This window comes from Quercus suber, unplaced genomic scaffold (assembly GCF_002906115.3).
Source record: "Quercus suber isolate HL8 unplaced genomic scaffold, Cork oak 2.0 scaffold_59, whole genome shotgun sequence".
NCBI classification, from domain to species: domain Eukaryota; kingdom Viridiplantae; phylum Streptophyta; class Magnoliopsida; order Fagales; family Fagaceae; genus Quercus; species Quercus suber.
This window is the reverse complement of record NW_027069524.1, coordinates 1,017,468-1,038,964: the sequence shown is the minus strand read 5'-3', so window position 1 is coordinate 1,038,964 and position 21,497 is coordinate 1,017,468. Positions and strand designations below refer to the sequence as shown.

Genomic DNA, 21,497 nt, shown 5'->3' with positions numbered 1-21,497 from the left:
AAGAGGAAAAGTAAAATTGATAAGAGTTAAATAGCAAACAGGAATAGGCAAAATAAATAAAATATCCCACGAATATACGCTACCATACAATAATACAGGAAAGTTCACTTTTCCATACTCTTATTTCTCAAAGACGGCGTACCAAGTTTGTACGGAGGTGAGGATAAGTAGGATGACAGCTGCCGCTGTTGACAGAATAGCCCATGGAGTGTTGAAATAATTGCGCACAAGCACAGTACGCCAACTAGGCCACCTGCGATTGCAATATTCATTCACTTTCTTGCAAAGGCTCTGGTAATACATTTTCTTGACACTAGTATTGTAGTACAGCTTGTTGAAGAACGGGATCGCATCTTCTGGATTCAACCAATTCTTAATGATCTTATTCTCGCTGAGTATGTCCACGTCCTTGGCAGTGTTAATGAGGTTGTCTAGGAGCATAGCATAGGAAGTGAACCTAGCTTCACAATTTGGATAGCATTGTTCAAAGCTGATGATATTCCGAAATAAGGTTTCTGTTGTCTCATCAATTTTTAATGGAGGGATTTCCAGGACACCATTATCATATTTTAAGTCCAAGATGTCTGCGGACTCGCCCCTTTTGATTTTCACTCCAGCCTCTACGAGGCTTGTAGCAGAAGGCAGGAGAGTCCAATCTGGACCTATTAAATGGCCCTCTTCCCCTGCAATTGATGAAACCAACAATTTTCTACCCACGTCAACGATATGCTTAATGTCTTGGATAGGAGGGTGACCTGAAGGCGGTTTTATAAGGAAACTGGCAATAAATGATTTGACCATTTCAATTAGGGGCTTGTTGACATTGTTGGGTGTAGGATCCAGCGTCTTGTTGAACAAAAGCTCCAGTACCACCCAAGGTACTTGGTTTTCTAGCAATATCAAGTCATGGCATATAAACTGAGGCATACAAGCCATGGAGAAAATCGGGTCATTCTCCTCTCTAAGCTCCACATAAGCCATCTTGCGTAATAGTTCAATAATGAAGCAGCCATCAATCACCAAAATTTTTACAAATTCATCTGGGCTGTAAACAATTGGCCCAGCATAACACTCACGGGCCTTTCTCTCCACATTCTTGACTGAATTGATTAATTCCCTCAATATTGTTTCCGGATAGGGTGATCGAGAAATAAGACCATGCAAATACTCACTTTTAATTTTTTCCGTGTCTTCGAACTCTGGACGGCCATGGTGGAAAGGCCCAATAGAAAATGCACCAGGCACATAAGCCTTTTGATTAAGATCTCGGAGTATGGTTGGGGTTTTGAAGATGCAACAATTAGGTGACATGAATCGATCTTGGGACATCCAATCTTCTATGGAATGTGCCAAACCTTCTATATCAATTGCAGCACTATCTGCTTCGTTCTCAGCCATATCTTAGGTTCTGCTTCCTTTCCTATTTTTGCCTCCTTAAATTGCTTCTTCTGGAATGACTCAAAAAAAAAAAAAAAAAAAAAAAAAGATGGTAAAAACTGTAATTTTAGGCCCCATTCTTTTCAAATGGAATAGAAAACAAAACTTCAATGATAAGAGTATTAAGCTATTAGGTACCCCATCATGATAAATGATACTCTCCCTTCTTACATGGTAGATCCCAATATCCCATCATTAATTTAATCAATGGATCAATTATTACGTGATAAAGAGGAAGTGCTAGTCCCCTTATCTGTTTATTTTGGGGAGCGAAGTGTTAATGCGTCTTACAAACAATGAAGTGCACAATGGTAACTTAAAAGGAGTGAGAATCTCAAGAACAGCTCCGCCCATCTCCAAATTGTGCTATGCTGATGATGTTTTATTGCTCTGCAATACAAAGCTAGATGAAATATCCACTCTCAAGAGGTGCTTAGAAAAATATTGTTGCTGGTCAGGCCGAGAAATTAGTTTAGATAAATCAGGGGTTTTTCCTTCAAAGGGGGCGTCTCCACAATTTCTTAATCAAGTCAGATGCCGTTGGGGGCTTAAAAAGCTATCCCAAAATACCAAATACCTTGGAGTGCCACTATCTCTAACTAACAACAGAACCAAGGACCTCATCCCAATCAAAGAGAGGCTTGATGGCAAACTCTCAGGCTGGAAAAGTAAGAACTTATCGTGGGCTGGCAGAGCTACTCTCATCAAAGCATTAGTGCAGGCAGTTCCGTGCTACACTATGTCCACTCTTCAATTTCCCAAGAGCTTATACGAGAAAATGGATGTAGCGGTCAGGCGCTTTTGGTGGAGGCCCAAAGCTGATGGGGTCATTACCTATCTCCAATGGCTTGGTCCTCGGTTTGTTGGCCTCAAAAGGAAGGTGGACTTGGTTTTAGGACCTTCTGGGACTTCAACCAAGCCCTCTGATCCAAATTGGCTTGGTGGGTGTTAACCAACAAAGATTGTCATTGTGTCAATCTCCTTCGAGCTAAATATAAGGTAAGAGATAATTGGCTTAGTCATAGCACTCCTAGTAACCCCTCTCCAAGTATGGAAAAGTTTGGAAGGTACAAAACATCTCATATCAAAAGGAGCATGCCTATTACTGGGAAGAGGAAATACCATTAAGATTTGGGAGGATTCTTGGGTACCAGACCATCCATCTTTCATTCCAAAGCCTAAGGAAGGGGTGAATTCAGATGGAGCTATCATTGTGGCCCAATTGCTTCAGAGCAATGGGCTCAACTGGGTCAAGCATAAGCTAGATGCAATATTTGATGAGTCAACAACTAAAGCAATTCAAATAATTGCTTAGTCCCCTCTGCCAGAAGGTGTTAGAGATATATTAGACATAATAGCTCAATGTAATAGGCCCAAGTTCAGTCCTACTTGTACTAATAGTCTAAAGTTTAGTAGTTTATATATACTCATGTTAGGGTTCATTGTAACACAGGTTATTATATTACACTCTTATACAATAAAGATGTAACTCTTAAAGATTCCTCCGTGGATGTAGGCCGACAAGGTTGAAACACGTAGCCCTCGTGTTCTCGATATTCCTATTCTATGTTTTTCCTTCCGCATCCACTCTAGCATATGCAACATGGTATAACACATCGAGTTGCTAATAACATATTTAACATGGTATCAAAGCCAAACTTCGTTCTTGGCATCAAACAAACATCTATAGCACGCAAAGAAGATCTCACATGCCATCCACGCACCGAAGAACTACATCAGCTTAATATGACATCATCAATGATACCATTTGATGACGTCAGCAAAAAGCCACATCAGCCCTAGACACGTCATCAGCCACATCAGACCCAAAAAAAGGGAAACAAAAAACAACACAGCAGTGTGGTTTTAGGCCCAATTCCTTTCAAGTAGAAGTTGACAGATAAAAGTATGAAACTATTTGAGAATTATTAGATACTCCCAAGCACAATAACATGATTCTTTTTCTTCTCACATAAATGGTGGATCTCATCACAATTTTGATTAATAGATCTTGTTTTATGTAAGACAAGTGCGACACTACATACTCTTTAGGTGGGGTCCATTTGAACCCCCTTACTTGAAAAAAAAAATATATTACTAGTTTATTTATTTGTATATAAAATATTTTTTTACTAGTTTATTTAAAATATTTTTATAAAAACAATGAAAATAGATAATGACAATTATATAAAATTAAAAATGTTATACAAACTTAACAAAATAAAATTGTCAGACTTACTCACATTAACAATAGATCATGACAACTGATAATAAACTATCATTTAACTATTTCAAAATATAAAAACTTGTAGAAAAAATTGTAAAACTTCATATATTTGCATTTGTTCTTCTTCTTCTTTTTGTCGATAACTCGATATATTCAAATTCTCTTTTTATTAAATTTGAGTTTCTTAATAACCCCCTAAAAAAATTGCTGGAGCTACCATTGATGTGAGAGGACTAAGGAGAGGATACTAATACTAAAATAAGGGATAATAGCAGTTAACCCACCTATGGTTTGGCCGGTTTTAACTAAGCCTACCCATGGTTTAAAAAGTGTCACTTAACTCACCTGAGGTATCCTCCGTTAGACATCCGTAACCCACCTTACCATTTTCTATTAGAAAAACAGAGGTAAAAATGTATTTTCAATAATATTTTATGTCTCTCTTCTCCATCTACTCTTTTGAATCCAGAGCCCAAAAAAAAAAAAAAAAAACCATTTATACTAAAAATCTCAAGATCAAAATTTCGCAAATTCATCCATTAATATGAAGAATCCCCTAGCACAAGTTAGTTTTGACTTTTTGTGCTTCTAGGTTTCCATTTTTGAATTCAAATGTATGAAAAAAGGGCAAAGATAAAGAAACTTCTACAGATGATGATGTTGAAACTATGAAAATCTTTTGCAAATGTATGAACAAAAGGCAGCAAACAAATGTTTTGGGTGGGTATTGGGTAGTCACGGCAACTGTGTGGGTTTGTGTGTCCTCAGTTGTGATTGTTTAGGGAGAAAAAGAAAAAAAATTAGGAATAAAATACACCAAAGAGATGTTTTGAAGCTTTCAATCTATCAAAACATAACCTGAAACTAAAGCAACCCCACCTCAAATTTTTTATGTATTGTTTGTCTACCAAGAGACTTTCTTAATACCAGCAAGAGCTCCTTTGCAAAGCACTATGACCCACAAACCCAATCTCCACCACTAACCCCAATCCACACCACCAGCCAAGCACTACAACCCATAAACCCAAATAAAAAACCACATCTCATCAAATACACCCCAAAAATCCAAATCCAAATACAAAGAAACAACCACCCTTTCCAAAAACTAGCTATCAAAGAACCCAAGAGTTCCAATTCATCACCGTGAACAAATTGAGACAAAATAAAAGAACACACAGCCACAGAACCGCTTGGAGAATGACGGCAATGAATAGGGACCTAGCAAACTTGAACTCAGTCAGGCAATCGAAATAAAAAGAGAAAGGGATAATGGGTTTGGGGATTTTAGGGATTCTGAGGTAGAGAGAGAGGGAGAGAGCTCATTCTTCTTTTTGGGGGTTTTATTAGGGTTCTAATTTCGGCTTAAATAGTAAGGGGGATTTTCTAACAAAAATGGCAGAGGTGGGTAACGGGTGTCCAACAGAGGGCACCTCTTACCCACCTCAGGTGGGTTAAGTGATAAGTTTTAAACCAAATGTGGGCTTTGTTAAAATAGGCCAAACCACAAGTGGGTTAAATGCAAGTTCCCCACAAAATAATTACTCAAAATTGTTTAACAAAAAAGAGAGGTGTGTAACACTGACACATAGAATGTTTTTTTGAACTCTTGGATCCAGCGGCATAGGGGCTAGGGCCTGTGTTTGCCCTTAATATGAATGACAAAAATTACATTCTGGTTATTAACTCCCTTAATTTTAAAGGTGAAAATTGCTTTGAAATTTTGAAAAAATAATGGCAATAGTACGTATAATTTTCAAAATTCAAAAGCAAGGCAAAATTGGTTAGCATTAAATTATATACCAGATAAGAGTGCAACTATTGCAGGCTTCACCACTCTTTATGCTGCCTTTATTGTCCTACAAACAAGAGAAGTTGATGTAGACCCATCATGAAAACTGAATTCAAATAATGAGAAGGTATTTCAGATAAGTTCTACATAATTAGAGCCCATACTTTGGTCAACCAAAAATGGTGGAAACAGAATAGAAAAAGAAAATAAGAGGGTAACTCTTACTGTGCAAGGCGATTCTTTCTTGAGCAATTTCTTTAGAGAAGTTCACTTGACTTACCCGTGGCAGATGCCAGTGTTTATAGGGCAAAAAGCACCAAAAATAAAAAGGTTAATTCCTACGATACTTTATTCCTTGATTCGTAGATTTAAATTACACTAAAAAAAAAAAAAAAAGATTCATTAGAAGTGCGTTTTCAACTAGAAATGGTAATGCTAGAATAATAACTCTCCAACTTAAATTATAAGGATCAGTTCAGATTAAACAGTATAATTCTTGAGCAATTTCTTTAGAGAAGTTCACTCGACTTACCCGTGGCAAATGCCAGTGTTTATGTAGTGCAAAAAGCACCAAAAATAAAAAGGTTATTCCTACCATACTTTATTCCTTGATTCGTAGATTTAAATTACACTTAAAAAAAAGAAGATTCATTAGAAGTGCGTTTTCAACTAGAAATGGTAATGCTAGAATAATAACTATCCAACTTAGGGTGAGTTTGGTTCAGCTTTTTGTAAAAGTGTATAATGAAAAAGTGGAGTTTTTAAAAAGTGCATAATGAAAAAGTGCATTTTCAAAAAGCTGAGTGTTTGGTAAAAGCTGTTAAAAAGTGCTTTTTGAAAAAGCTGAGTGTTTGGCTAGCACTTATAAAAGTGGCAGTTTAAGGGATAAATTACCAAAAAGGACAATGTATATATAAGAGAGTTTATTTCTTTTTTTTTTTATGTGAGTTTATTTCATACTTAAATCAACTATTTCATACTTAAATCAACTACTTCATATACTTAAATCAATTTTTCTCCTTCTAAAAAAATTAATTTTTTCTCATCAATATTAACTAATAATAACCTACCACTTAAGATTTATTGTGAAAATATTGTAAAATTATTGTGATAATTGATACTGATTTTAATTTTAATGTACTATTAAAATTATTTTTTTCTCTTTCTAAAAAAATTATTTTTTTCTCACCAATATTAGCTAATAATAACCTACCATTTAAGATTTATTGTAAAAATATTGTGATAAAAATTAATACAGATTTTAATTTTAACGTACTATTAAAATTATTTTTTTCTCTTTCTAAAAAAATTATTTTTTTCTCACTAATATTAGCTAATAATAACCTACCTTTTAAAATTTATTGTGAAAATATTATACAAATATTGTGATAACATTTCCTCTTTCTTTAGAACGTTGTTCCACCGCTGAGCTCTTTTTTTTTTTTTTTTTTTTGACAATTCGAAAGCCGCTCTTTCACTTCCTCCAGAGAAGATGATGATGATGATGATGATGATGATGATGATGAAGATGAAGATGATTGAAACATTGGGTTTGTATTTTTATTTGATTTTGATTTTGGGTTTGGGTTATGGGTTTTTAATTAATGGTTTAATTTTGAGTTGATTTTCTGTGGATTTTGGGTTTGATTTTGAGTTGGGTTTGAAATGGGTTTTGTTGATTTTGTTGATTGTGGTGGTAGACCGGGTTCACGGATGACTTACCATGGAGAGGCAGAGAAGAGATGAGTGTGAGAGTGAGAGAGCTCAGTGCTTGACGGCAGAGCAGAGAAGAGAAGAGAGAAATAAAAGGGAAAGCGTGAGAACTGAGGTATACATCTGCAAGGGTAATTTGGTAAACAGCAAGAGCTATGGGATAAAAATGCGCATTTTCTTTTGTTTATGGACCTCTGCTGCTGCATATTTGTTGCGCGTTCTCGGACCATTTTTTGCCTTGGCCCAAAACGCAACTTTTTGAAAAAAGTTGCGTTTTGGGCTGAGCCAAATGCAAATAACTTCTCAACATTTTGCAAATGCGCATATTTGGTAAAAGTGGGCTCAAAACGCCCAACCAAACGGGCACTTAAAGTATAAAAGCACTCACAGCAGTGGTGCTATATAGGTATAATAGTATTTTTTTAGCTCTCAATCACAAAAAACCATCATGCAGCTCACAGATAAAAAAAAAAAAAAAAAAAATTATTACACTTCTCTCTCTTCTCTCATTAAATAAACATTTCCTATTCTCTCTCTCTCCGGCTTCTCATTCTTTCTTCTTTCTTCCTCAATTTTTTTTTCTCTCTAGCTCGCCGTCCAGCTCCCTCATCTCCCTCATCCCTCAACATGCCGGCCAACTCCCTCATTGCCGATCTGTTCTGCCGACCCAGCTCGCCGACCCACCTCAAGCCCCATCGCCCAATCCGTGCCTCTCTCTCTCTCTCTCTCTCTCTCAACGTCTCCGACCCAAGCCTCCGCCGGCCTCAATGTCACCGACCCAAGTCGACCCAAGCCCCAAGCCGCCGATCCACACCTCCAACCCATGCCTCCGCCCAATCCTCCATCCCAACGCTTACCCAATGCCAATCAAACCCATCCGCCTCAACCGCAAGCCACCGCTGCCCTCTCTATTCTCTTTGCTATGATTGAGTTTTTATTTTTTATTTTTGTTAATGTATTTTCATATGGGTTTGGTGGTTGTGGTGGTGGTAGTTGATTTTGGCTATGGTAGTGGTGGTGGATGATTTTGGCTTTGGCAGTGGGTTTAGTGTATTTTGGCTCTGGTAGTGGCTTGTTCCTTGGTTTTGTTTTTGTTTTTTTTTTTTTTTCTATGTTGTATTGTGGTTGCCAAAGTAGAGTGATGGTTGTGGCCGGTGGTGGTGGTGGTGGTTGTTGTAGGTGTGGTTGTGGTTGTGGCTATGGCTGATGGTAGAGGTGGTTATAGTTAGTACTGTAGATGTTTTTGTGAGTAGTGGGATATATTATTTTATTGTAGGAGATATATTATTTTATTGTGATGTTTATATTATTTTATTGTGTTGAAAACTAAAATAGATCCGCTGCTACAGCATGTGTGTACGTAAAATAGATAAAATGACTTTTTGTATAGCTAAATAGCTAAAATTTTAGATTTACTGCTATGAATGCTCTAAGGATTAGTTCATATTAAACATTATAATTCTTTCGATGTGTTGCAACACTCAATAATTTTTATTTTTTTTTTGGAAACAACAGTCAATAACTTGAGAAAGATATTTTGAAAGATTTATTTATTGGGAAATTAAGGGATTACATTATCTCCTCAAGGCTCAAACCTTCAGTTTTTTCTTATTATAATATATATGGGGAAAAAAAAATTTGAGTTTGTGATTTTGGATGTCAAGGACATTCAATTAAGGCCAAACTTTGGCTACAAACTTGGTTATAAAAAATGGCTATAACTTCCACTAAAAAAATTAACATGAGTATATATTTTGAAATTTTAATGGTTGGATTTCAAGCTCTTTATGTTTTTAACACACATGTCAAATTTTGTGCTAATCGGATGTTATTTACTATTCGATCGATAATTTTTATTTTTTATACATAATTTTAGATTATAAAAACTTAAAATTTAAATATTTTATTGATGAAATAACTATTGATCATTAATCTATTGGAATTTTGCAAGCATGAAGAATATAAGAAGAAAATATAATCTAATAATGAATTTATCAAAACTCACATTTAACGAAAAAGATATTGATTGGAGTTATAACTATTGGCTACAAACTAAGTTTGTAACTAAATTTTGTTATTTAATTAATATGAAATGTGACATAGATTTGAAGTATAAATCCTACTATGAGATTATAAGTATCAATTGATTCTATACTATTACCACAATATTAAGTGTAACTTGGACATGACTTATATTGGGGAAAAAAGGTAAATTACAACTTACCCACCTATGATTTAACTAAAATTTAAGTTACTTACCTGTGGTTTGAAATTTGAAACTTTACTCACCTAAGGTAAACTTTTGTTAAAAAAAAAGGGGCTAAATATGTAATTTTGCTTCACTTTTATATCTCTCCCCTCCAAAAACACAAAAAACATAAAAATACAATATCAAATAAGATCAGAAAGAATCCAGCGAAACATTTGCATCATGGGTTTTCAAATCACAAGTAAGCAACTTAAATTTCAATTAAACCACAAGTGGATAAGTTATAATTTGCCCAAAAAAAAAAGACATTCTATAATTCTCTTTACACAAACACTCTTAAGTATGATTTTAGTTTTTAAAAATCTCTATCTAGTATTCCATTTTATATCTAAAGAACCATTTTGATAGATTTGCTTTAACTTAACGCAAAGAAAATAAAAAATTCTTAGTATCCATACCATGGACCAAAGTTGTGCAAAGTGAAAATGCTTCTAAGTAAGCTTGCCCGCTTATTAAATGATGCCTCAGTGCTGGTGCCAGTTTTCATGTTTAAAAATTCATCAAAAAAGTTTTCATGTTTAAAAGGAGTTTTGGAGGTTGCTATTGAATTCAATTATGACAGATCAAAATTTATTGAGATAGAATTAAGTTATACTTATATCAAATGAAACTCTTTACAAATATATCATTCAAAAAAAAATTTTATTAGATTAATATTTTAAAAATCTCATCATTAAAAGGGTAATTCTACAGCACCCCCTCAAAAAAAAAGGAGATACAGTACTCACTAGTAGGTAACCTGCTATATCAGGTTACTTTTTTCTCATATTTGATGGTTCCATCTTCACATTATGCAGTTCCAACATCACATGTAACAGTTCTTTTCTTACATTTGGTAGTTCCTTTACTTTTTTCTCACATTTGACGGTTTCATCCTCACATTGTGCAATTTTAACATCACATGTGACAGTTCTTTTGTCACATTTGGTAGTTCCCTTTTTTTTTTTTTTTCTCACATTTGATGATTCCATCTTCATATTGTGCAGTTCTAACATCACATGTGACAATTCTTTTGTCGCTTTTAGTGGTTCTTACTTTTTTTTTCACATTTGACGGTTCCATCTTCACATTGTGTAATTTCAACATTACATGTGATAGTTCTTTTCTCACATTTGGTGCTTCCCTTACTTTTTTTTCTCATATTTGATGGTTTCATCCTTACATTGTGTAGTGACAAAAGAACTGTTCCAACATCACATGTGACAGTTCTTTTGTCACATTCGGTGGTTTCCTTATTTTTTTGCTCATATTTGACGGTTTCATCGTCGCATTATGCAGTTCCAACATAACATATGACAATTCTTTTGTCACATTTAGTGGTTCTCTTACTTTTTTTCTCACATTTGACGATTCCATCTTCACATTGTGCAATTCCAACATCACATGTGATAGTTCTTTTCTCACATTTGACAGTTTCATCTTCACATTATGCAGTTCTAATATCACATGTGACAGTTCTTTTCTCACATTTAGTAGTTCCCTTACTTTTTTTTTTCCTCACATTTGATAGTTCCATTATCACCTTGTGCAATTCCAACATCACATTTGACATTTCTTTTGTCACATTCAGTGGTTCGCCTTTTTTTTTTTTCTTATATTCGACGGTTCCATTATCATATTCGACGCTTCCATTATCGTTAAAACCTAAAAAATGATCATAAAACCTAAAAAAATGACTAAAATACTCTCTAAAACCAAATCCTAATTGAAATACCCTTAGATACTAAAAAAATTACCTAAATGACAATGAAACCTAAAAAATGACTAGAATGACCTTGTAACTTAAAAAGTGATAGTAATGTCCTTAGAACCTAAAAAACAACCGTAATGCATATTAAACCTAAAAAATGACCGAAATACTCATAAAACCTTAAAAATAATTGAAATGACCCTGAAACCTTAAAAATTTTCAAAATACCCTTGAAACATATAAAATGATCAAAATACCTTATAAAACTTGAAAATTACCAAAATACCCCCCGAAACTCTCAACAATTACCAGAATACCCTTAGAACCTAAAAAATGATCATAATGCTCTTGAAACCTAGAATGATTCTTTTTATTGATCTTGTAATATTACCTAAGCTTTTGAAGTTTCAAAATTTTATAGATTATTATTTTATATTTTATAAATTTAATTTAAATTATATATTATATTTAAATATTTCATTAAATCTTGGCATATCATATATTTTTTAAATGGTAAAATATATAGTTTCATTTATAATACAATCTTAATAAACATGTATTGATAATTGGCATAACTATCAAAATTCCTATTTTGAAAATTAAATAAATCTGAAAAAAAAATTACTATATTAATTTTTTTTCATACATTATAAGTGTCACTTACTAGTAGTTTTATAATGACCAATGGCTTGTTGTGTGATTTTTTTTTTTCCAAATTCATGGCTATTGTTGAAACTAAGTCATCTAATTTATGGCTTTGCTCTCTTTTAGTTGCTTCAGTCTCTATCGCCTCCTTTATATATATATATATATATATATGAGCATAAGCTCTTATTGGAATGGATACTAGGAAATAGAGAAACATCGATTGTAATGATTTAGATGGTAGGTTCAGTTTTCCTCCATCCAAAGATACAACGTTTATTTTTTTGGATCAATCCAAGAAGCAACTTAAGGCCCCAAAATTTTAGATAAGGCTTTAGCGTTGTTGTCCTTAATCGTAGGCTAGACAAGTTGGCATCATACCTACGATTCATTATTTTAGTGTGAATACATGATAATAGAGTTACATGCATCACGTACCCCACAAGAAATCACTAAGTTTAGGGAAGATTGAAAATGTTGGGAAAATAAAAAAGGTAGAAAGATTTTAATCTTTCAAAATTCAGCTTCCATTGATGTAAATTATGTACATACAAGTTACAGTGTCTTTGACAAAACCTTAAACATAATCTCTTTCTCCCTCTCTCACCCTCCAATGAGCTTTTGCTCACTGGATTGACATCATTAAAATACAAAAATTAGTAAAATTAACAAAATCAAACAAAGCCAATCTCTTAGCTATTTGTATTGAAAAATTTCCCATCCATCCGTATCTAAACAATTTTAACAAAAGCAACTCTAGCAGCAGTGGCAGCTTTATTTGTAGCCATCTCTGTAGTTTTTCTCGCAGCTTGCAATTTTATCACATTAAGAAGTGTGACAGTGTGATTAGAACAACACTTGATAATAAGGAACATGAAAATAATGAATCAATGGGATATTAATGTCAATAAATACCTAAACTGCTCAAAGGACCATATCAGTTAGTTAGTGGGGTAAAACATGCTTAAGGGTGCCAGCATCTTATTAATTGCATCGTTTTTCTACATTTCGCAATGTATACATGCCATATTCCTGCTTAAAATTTTCATGTCATGGCCCTTCAGAACAGTGACCAATAGCAAAGTGATGGATGCCAAATACATGGATATCATTGTCATAATCATTACATCTGATAATGAGTTATAGGCACCCAAACAAATGGTGAATGGAAGACCAATTTAACAGGATAGACATATATGTCTATGTCTGAAATGGATACCAAAATAACGCAAAGTATTATGTAATGGGTACATAGTCAAGGTGACATCATAGAAAATTACTAAAACTGTATGGTCAATATAATGTGCATGGACATTAACCACGTTAAATGGCCTTTAACATGGATCTGCAGCTAGTGTTTTGGAAATATGTTATGCTATGATATTTGAACCAAGACTCACTAATTTTCTAATTTTCTAAGGTATGCATGATGAAAGAATTGAATCAGCCAAACAAAAAAATTAAACTTTGAGAAACTTGAGTGGATTGATTAAAATGAAAGTCCTACCTTTAAGAACTGATGAAGCACCAGCAAAAAGTTGGTAAAAGACATGGTATGACCTCTCGCCATTGACCAGTTGCATTACCCTTGATTGCTTAAAGGAGACTGATAAGTTCATAAGTGAAAAATGAATATATAAAAGTTCCAGGCACTTAGATGGGGCAACTTGTTTCCTTTTCTTTCAGAACTGTTCATAATTATTATCGGTAAATTAAGCCTGAGGTTATAACAGAAATTAAGTCAATAAACTTGATTGGTATGAATCACAAAAATAGCATAACATGACAACAATTATTCAATATCAAACATGCGTAAGGTTTGGATTTTAGTACCACATATCTTCCCCAGTGAAGTAAAATGAATACCAATCAACTTCCTCTGCACAAATCAAAATATAATCAACATATTTAAACAATTAAACCAAATTGCATACCTCTTCTCCAATCTAAATTGTGAAAATTGACGGTAGTCATTAATTATCATTGCAAAACTTTAACAATCATCTCCCAACAAAAATTTTCTACTATAAACCGTGAAAAACCTAGGAGAACCTTCCACAATGAAGAAAAGAAAGAACTCACAATCAGCTAGAGTTGTCTTTCCTTGAGGTTTTTGCATTCCCAAATGCTTCCGGTATATAATTTGTCCAAAGGATTTCAGACTCTATCCCATAATTGCCACCACCAAGAGCAATCAAGTATTGCATTTCTATTTTAGCTGTCTCAGTTTTTCCAACTCCACTTTCGCCACTGTAAGAAATCAGAAAGAATAAGAGAGAGAGCCCTCACTAATGGAAATGTTAATCAAATAAAAAAATTAAAAATAGCAAATCTAACTCTTAGTTCAGTTATCAGAGAGAATCAAGCAAATGAAAGGAAATGTTAATCAAAGAAGCAACTTTCAATAATTTTCCTTTTCACATTCCCAAGAACCAAACATATTAAAAGAACACTATGAACAAACATAAATAGAAAAATGTGATTTTGCTCTTTACCATTGGTTGGGTCAGTGAGCCCAACACAAAATGTGGTAGTGAAATCAACACCAACCCAATACTAACCACCACACATAAACCCCTGTTCATGCAACCCATTGCCTCAGCATAACCCACTTCAAAATTCCCAGCTTTCTTTTTTAGCAGAGCAGAGTTTTGTCTTGCTCAAAGATGATTCCAGTCTATTTGAACACATAGCACTTAACACATAATTGCGTATGCTCCCTAAGAGCCTAATATTAGAATAATTATCTTTTTGTTTTCTTCATTATTTCATCAACCAAAACCTTCATTTAATTAAAAAATATAAAGAATATTCAAATTAAAAGCTAACTCAATTCAATACCCTCAAAAACCCTAATACCCAACTCAAAATCATTTTTTTTCCAGCATTTTTTTCATCAATCAAACACACCATTTAACAGCAGCAATGATGACACTTCAAGTTAAAATCTCAATACCCATAATTTCCAATACCTCAAAAACATGAGAACCTAACACCCAAATAAAAGTCTTTTTTGAGCTACTTCATTTCAGACCAGTTAGGATAGTTTCAAAATAAACCCACCAAAACAAAGAAATTAAACGGTAAGATATTTAACAACATTTTTAGTCAAGTACAGTTAGAATAGATTAACCCACCAAAGCAATTGAATGGCATCGGTATGACTATTTTTTTTTTTTCCAAAAGACCTCAGTCCAGTCCACTCAGAATTATTTCATGTTGAATCATATAACAAGTTCCACTCTGTACCTAACACCCATATGAGAGAGCAATGATATGATATGCAACCAATACCCATATGAGAGATCAATGACATGCAGCCATATGAGAGAGTAGTGATATGCAGCCAACACTGATCATTTGGAAATTAGAGTTTTACCTTCATTGATTGACAGAATGCTGAAAGAAGTTCATTGAGAAAATGCGAGAGAATATCTACTTCTTGGTTCGCCCCCAAAATTGAGAGAAGATTTGCTTCTTTGTTTTAGGATTATTTTTGGCTTTTATACGATAGCTTGCTCTACCGGCAATACGTTTTTCACTTAACATAAATCCACGGTCAGGATTAAATCCATGAAAATGGACGGCCAAGACTTGCGGGGGTACCATACTCACTAAAAAAATTGTGGGTACCAAAAACAAGCCTCATTAAAATACACATTTTAATTATTTATTGTGCATGCAAGATTCCATGTTAATTAAATGAAATTCTACTATTCAATCAATAAACTCATGTTTAATGAATAACTCTAAAATACACAAAATTTTTAAATTTAATCATTTAATTAACAATATAGCTATTTATTTCAAATTAGCTTGAAATTTTGAAAGCATAGAGGTTAGAGGATATAAAGAGAAAACGTAATACAATAGTGAATTTGTCAAAATACAATCCAATAAAAAAAATTGTTGAATAGTGTAACTGTGGGACCAGAAAATCGGGTAGCCTTGGCCCACTCTAAGCCAGGCCCAAATGGCCCACGCCGAGGATGCATGATGGGTCCGAGAATGACCCTGTCCTCGGGAGTCCGAGACCTCGGAAGAACACTAGGACCACCCTACCAAAAGAACTCTTGGAATATCCGAGGAGGAGAGGACCCGTGCCACGCGTTGGCAACAGAAGTACGAAGAAGGAGCAAGCTCTGGGCGAACTGTCACCTCGGCATTGAATACGCTCACCTAACCCTTCTGGCCGCATTAGTGGGGATGTAACCCTTTTGATAGAGCAACATCGATCAGGGTGAACCACTGGAGCATGGATATGGCCTCTGATGGGACAGACGGTCAGGAAGGAGACAATAGATGATCAACAGGAGGAAGGAGAGAGGGATATATAAGAGAGGTGAGCAAAGTGTAAAAGGGGGGAAAAAAAGTGAAAGGGGAAGAAAAAACCTCCTCGGCCACGGGCCGAGGAGCATCCCCCAGTTGTAAACTGTTCTTAGTATTTTTCAATAAAAGGAAAGTAGTTCATGCTTCATGCACGCCGGCGAGCGCCTAAACCTTCGATCCACTTTCTACAAATTCATTGTTCTGGGTTCGTTGGGCCTTTAACCCATATCCTTTGGGCTTGGGCAACAAAAACAGACCCTACAGTAACAATATAGACAAGATATTTGGTAACTATTTTCAAGAGATGTTTATTAAGTGACACGGTATTAGTGTTATTGAATTCCCCTTTTTTTTTTTTTGTGGTAAACTAAAATTTAAACCCTTTAAAATAGGAATACAAAGCCTATAGTTAAAAAGGTTCTAAATTAAATTCCATATTTGAAGACTATTATAAATTAAATTTTATAGTTTCAAGCCGAGACCTTTGGACTTTTTGAGGGTTTGATTAGGGAGGTTTAAATTGGAAGGATTTTAAAAATTCAAAATTAATTTTGAAACAAACAAAACTATAGGGTCTAATTTTAAAATCACTCTAAAGTATACAATTTAAAATGTAATTTGTCCTTTTTTTAATCAAATAAATTAATTAATACAAACTTAGTAACAGAGGTGTGTTTTTTTTTTTAGAAGAAAATAGAAGCGAACTTATTATTAAGTTAAACTAGCTATGTCAGCCTGAAGTACAGAAAAAAGCTGTGGTGGAACATCCTCCATCCACGCTAAAAAGTTTGAGACATTAACAACATATTAAGCCAGACCATGAGCAATTTTGTTACCTTCTCTCCTAGCATGAGAGTAACATAACTGAGGTGTTAATAACTTAGTGAAGGTAGTTTCGGTTTGTCTATGAGATATATTTAGAGGTCTTAATAATAAATGTTTTTCTTATCATGTGGTTACCACGATATATATTAGGTCAATCAGAATTATTTCTATCGATTTTCAAAAACTCTCACCAAACATTAATTCTAGTAAAATCACTATCAACCACTACCATAAATCTTAATGAAAAACCATCCCACTCCAAACCCCTCACTATCCTACTTTAAAAACATCTAAACATAGTTCTTTGCACCATCCCCTCCCCTTCCCTCTACTCCCTTCTTCTCCCACTCCATTCAAACAATTTGTTAATTATTAAAAACAAAATTCACATGGGAAAATACCAAAAGATTTATAGTTCAATCAACATTTTTTTTTTTTTTTGGTAATAAAGACGTTTAAATTCAAATATTTTTACCCCAAAATACTATTAAATTATAAAAGAATTGAACTAGTGCGAATCACAAAATATATACTAAACTTTGAGCCTAAAGCATCTAAAGGCCCAATGGGCTAGTTCTTAAAAACTTATTAAGCAATCAAATTTAAAAGCCCAATAGTACTAAAAGATATTGCACAAACGACATATTTGGATTTTCACTCATCGTAAACCACAATGTAAACAATTTAGGACTTCCCGCAGCCCAGGCCCACCCACCACGTTTCTCTCACCAAACTCTCTCACAAAGTACGACAGTGGTATAAACGTAGTTTCGCGGCAACACAAATGGCAATTTCCAAATCCCCCATTTCTCCGCACACACGCTCTCTCTAAAACCTCACATTCATTTCCAAGGCAGCCCCTCTTTCATCAGACTCTGCTTTATTTTCTTCTCTCTCTTTTTAAAAAAAAAAAACTAAAACCCTTCACTTTCCACGCCGCAGCCATGTCCGTACTCAGCCAGCTGCGCTCCCTCGCGCCGCGGCGCATCGGGCTCCTCTCGACCCGAGCCTACGGATCGGCGGCTCAGCTCCAGTACGACTACAGCGAAGAGGAGGACTCCGAGGACGAGGGAGCGCCACGTCAACTTGGGATGGCTGAGTCCGAAGGGTGGGGGTGGGTCCCCCAGAGAGGGGTGCAGTGGGTCCTCATGGGAGACCGTGGAATCAAGCGACACGTGTACGGAGAGAAGCTCTCGAAGCTTCTCGAAGTTCCTCACATTTACATGGGCACCTTGGTGCGCCAAGAGCTCCACCCTCGCTCTTCTCTCTACAAACAGGTCAGCTCAGGTTTTTCCTATTTTTTTGGAAATGGGTGTTTAAGGTTGTGTTTGGATGGGAGCTGAATAATGTGTTTTTTTTTTTTTTATTTACTATAAAAAGTGGGGTTTGGCTTTTCTTTTTGTTTTTTTGGGAAATTTAATGTTGTTTTAAGTTTAATTTGAGGTTACCGTTGGTGATGGTTACTTTATAAAACATTGTTTTTCTTTGCCAAGTCGAATGGGATTTAAGTTTAACCAGTTTTTTTGAGGTGAGAATTTAATTCTTGTTCCGATTAGTGATGAAAATACATGAAAGATTCAAACTTCAAAACGTGTGCTTGAGCCTTTGTTTGAATTTGAGTTTTGAGTTTATGTGATTCATGTAAGTTTTGGGTGCGTCAAGATGAGAAATTTAGTGTGATTGAAATGGATTGGGCATGACATGGTAATAATTTTGTTCTCTGTATTTTTGCAATTTCAGATTGCAAATGCAGTGAATGAAGGGAAGCTTGTTCCGGAGGAGATAATTTTTGCCCTGTTGTCGAAAAGGCTCGAAGAAGGTTACTGCAGAGGCGAAACGGGGTTCATTTTGGATGGGATTCCTCGAACAAGGATGCAAGCTGTAAGTTTAGTTTACATTGATTCGGGTTGCTTGTGAACTGTTTGCATTCTGGTTATTACACTTTTTACTCTCAAATGATTGATTTCTTACGTGTTTTTTTGAATGCTGCAATTATTTTCTTTTTCAGGAGATTCTTGACCAAATTGCTGATATTGATTTAGTGGTGAATTTCAAATGCACAGAAGACAGCTTGTTGAAAAAAAATCTACGAGCTGGAAACTTTTCTCATCATCGTGATCATCTAAGCATGAGCAATTATCCTGGGTGTAATCTAAATCTGCAGTCACAGGACAAACAACTAGATTCCTCTTCTGCTGATTCAGGAGCTACCTGGAAGGAAAAGTTCCATCTATATTCAGAGGAGGTATCACCTTTTTTTTTTTTTTTTTTTTTTTTTCCTTTTGAGGGGGTTTTTGGGGGNTTCCTTTTGAGGGGGTTTTTGGGGGGGGGGGGGGATCATAATTTTTGCCATTAAGGTATATAGTCAACCCCAAAAAAATTTGGGACTGGTTATTGTATATACCAATATGGTATAGTTTGATGATTTTTACTTGATTCTGTTTATAATTCTCCATCTCATGCCTAGAAAGAAAGTGAAAGATGGTCACGGTCACTGATTGGATAATTATTTTGTGTACCATTCAGAGCAAGCCATTGGAAGATTACTATAGGAAGCAGAAGAAGCTTCTTGATTTTCATGTGGCAGCTGCACCTGGAGAAACCTGGCAAGGGCTGTTGGCTGCATTACAGCTCCAGCATATCAATGCTGTTAGTTCTTCACCAAAGTTGACCGCTTGATTTGTTTTCATCAGGTCTTTGGCTGCCCTCCTATCCATTTCGTTATATTAGTATATATGAATGTGAGAGAACCACAGAGAGTATTGAAGCACTTTCGGATGCAAATATTCCGATTCAGTTTTGAATTTTTGACGTTCTGAGTCTTGTTTACCTACCTTGTGTTCATGCAATGTTTGTAAGTGTGATGTAGTTCCGGTGAGAGATGAAAAGCAGAGAAGAATATTGGCATGTATGACCGTTATTTTATACTTACTAGAAATATTTTTTTTCGTTATCTGCTTTGTTAAACTTTGCTTATTGTTATCTTAAATTCTGACTGTAATATATCATTCTTTCTTTTTAATCCATGGTATTAGTTTAATTACGTGGTTTTTCCTTGTCTTCCCTGTCTTTACATCTGAACTGATGATAAATATCTTGCAGTTTGTTGGCATAAAGATAGAGAATGCTTACAATTTACAAAGGCTAAAAATGTCTTAGTGCATCAGTGTCTAATCCAAAATTCTTAACGGCTATGTATTGTACACTACGACAATTTATATGCGAAATTGGCCTTCTCAGCTGACTTAAAATTAGTAAGATACTTAAAAGGTTTAGTAAAAATAGAAACAAAAAATGAAGGGAGAATCAGACTTAATAGTCGAGATATTAAAGAGCACCGATTTCAATATCTAATTCATAAAGATGAAGAGATTGAAGAGGATGTGAATCATAAAATAAGAGCAAGGAAAATGAAATAGAAAAGCACATTATGAGTATTGTGCGATCTCTTAAGTTAAAGGAATTTATACCTCTTAAGTTAAGGGAAAAATTCGTAAGACTGTTATACGACCATCTATGTTTTATGGTATTGAATGTGGACTCTTAAAAAGTAACATATTCTTAAATTGAATATACTAAAATGAGAATGTTTGGATGGATAAGTAAATATCCATAAAAAGATATAATTCAAGGTGGAGAAATTTATATATATATATATATATATATTTTTTTTTTTTCAACCTACTGTAAAACGAATACTTAAAACACTCGCCTGGTGCGCCGGCCAGCACCCTAATCCTTCCCACAGACGGCGCCAATTATAGGGACTCAGTTTGGATTGACCCTGAGTATGAATGAGTTTTCAGCCCAACAAGCCCAAACAATAAATTTATAGAGAGTGGGTTAAAGGTTTAGGCGCTGGCCGTCGTTCATCAAGCATCAACTCTCATTTATAAAAAGATACTTAGAGTTTCTTTACAACTGGGAGGATGGCCGAGGAGGCCTTTTGCTTCTCTTTTTCCCCCCTCCCTTTTTTTACTTTACTTGATTTCCTTATGTAGTCTTCATCTTCCTATCTCCTTATTCCATCTGTTGATCATTCATTTGCCTCTCTTCTGGCCGTCCGTCCCATCAGAGGCCTTATTAGTACTCGAGTAGTTCACTCTGATCAACATTGCCCTGCTAAGGGGTTATATCCCTATTAATGTGGCCAGGGGGGTTAGGTGAATGCATTAAATGCGAGGGTGACAGCTTACTTTGGGCCTGGTCTTTCCCGAAAATCACCCTTGTCAGGGCGAGGATGAGGAGGTTCTCGGCGTGGATTAGGAAAAGGGGCTTTCCCAAATTTAGCCTTGAATAGTCAGTGTTCCTCGGCATGGGCCTTGAGCCTGCTACCCGATGGGCCGAGGCTATCAGGCCCATGGGCCCCACATAGGTAATTTTATACAATTAACATACACAATTTTCAAATAATTTAGAAATTTGTGTATTATACGTATACAATTTTTGAAGAATTTTTTAAAGAAGGTACACAGTTCTGCATATTCAACTAAACATCTTTCAAACAATTTTAAAGAATGTATCTAATTTTGTATATTTAACTTACACAAAATTTCAAAGAATGTATTAAATT

The 21,497-nt window shown here is 35.0% G+C and overlaps 2 protein-coding genes and 1 long non-coding RNA gene across 4 annotated transcripts; 1 reads left to right on the top strand and 2 right to left on the bottom strand.

The window, feature by feature from the left end:
- On the bottom strand, positions 1–5,717 carry LOC111990351 (UPF0481 protein At3g47200). Its single transcript, XM_024022131.2, has 3 exons — positions 5,679–5,717; positions 5,465–5,520; positions 1–1,448 (listed from the first exon to the last, which is right to left on the bottom strand). The coding sequence occupies exon 3, from the start codon at positions 1,396–1,398 to the stop codon at positions 121–123; it is 1,278 nt and encodes a 425-aa protein (XP_023877899.1). The 5' UTR covers positions 1,399–1,448; positions 5,465–5,520; positions 5,679–5,717; the 3' UTR covers positions 1–120.
- A 6,556-nt stretch (positions 5,718–12,273) lies between these two features.
- Positions 12,274–15,242, bottom strand: LOC112029361 (uncharacterized). 2 transcript variants are annotated; one of them, XR_010628640.1, is made up of 4 exons: positions 15,150–15,242; positions 13,853–14,020; positions 13,604–13,649; positions 12,274–13,488 (listed from the first exon to the last, which is right to left on the bottom strand). It is a non-coding gene; the product is annotated as an uncharacterized LOC112029361 (long non-coding RNA). The 2 variants fall into 2 exon arrangements; XR_002884731.2 differs by having other exon boundaries at positions 12,274–13,649.
- A 2,497-nt stretch (positions 15,243–17,739) lies between these two features.
- On the top strand, positions 17,740–19,946 carry LOC112029348 (probable adenylate kinase 7, mitochondrial). Its single transcript, XM_024062039.2, has 4 exons — positions 17,740–18,201; positions 18,665–18,805; positions 18,933–19,169; positions 19,451–19,946. Exons 1-4 carry the CDS (start codon positions 17,869–17,871, stop codon positions 19,601–19,603), a joined length of 864 nt encoding a protein of 287 aa, XP_023917807.1. The 5' UTR covers positions 17,740–17,868; the 3' UTR covers positions 19,604–19,946.
- The last annotated feature ends 1,551 nt before the right edge of the window (positions 19,947–21,497 follow it).

Bases quoted from the DNA above. Each gene is read 5' to 3' on its own strand.
- LOC111990351 (XM_024022131.2), bottom strand. From the start codon at position 1,398: ATGGCTGAGAACGAAGCAGATAGTGCTGCAATTGATATAGAAGGTTTG.
- LOC112029348 (XM_024062039.2), top strand. From the start codon at position 17,869: ATGTCCGTACTCAGCCAGCTGCGCTCCCTCGCGCCGCGGCGCATCGGG. The intron at 18,806-18,932 runs GTAAGTTTAGTT...TTTCTTTTTCAG, and splicing joins CTCGAACAAGGATGCAAGCT to GAGATTCTTGACCAAATTGC. The intron at 19,170-19,450 runs GTATCACCTTTT...TGTACCATTCAG, and splicing joins TCCATCTATATTCAGAGGAG to AGCAAGCCATTGGAAGATTA.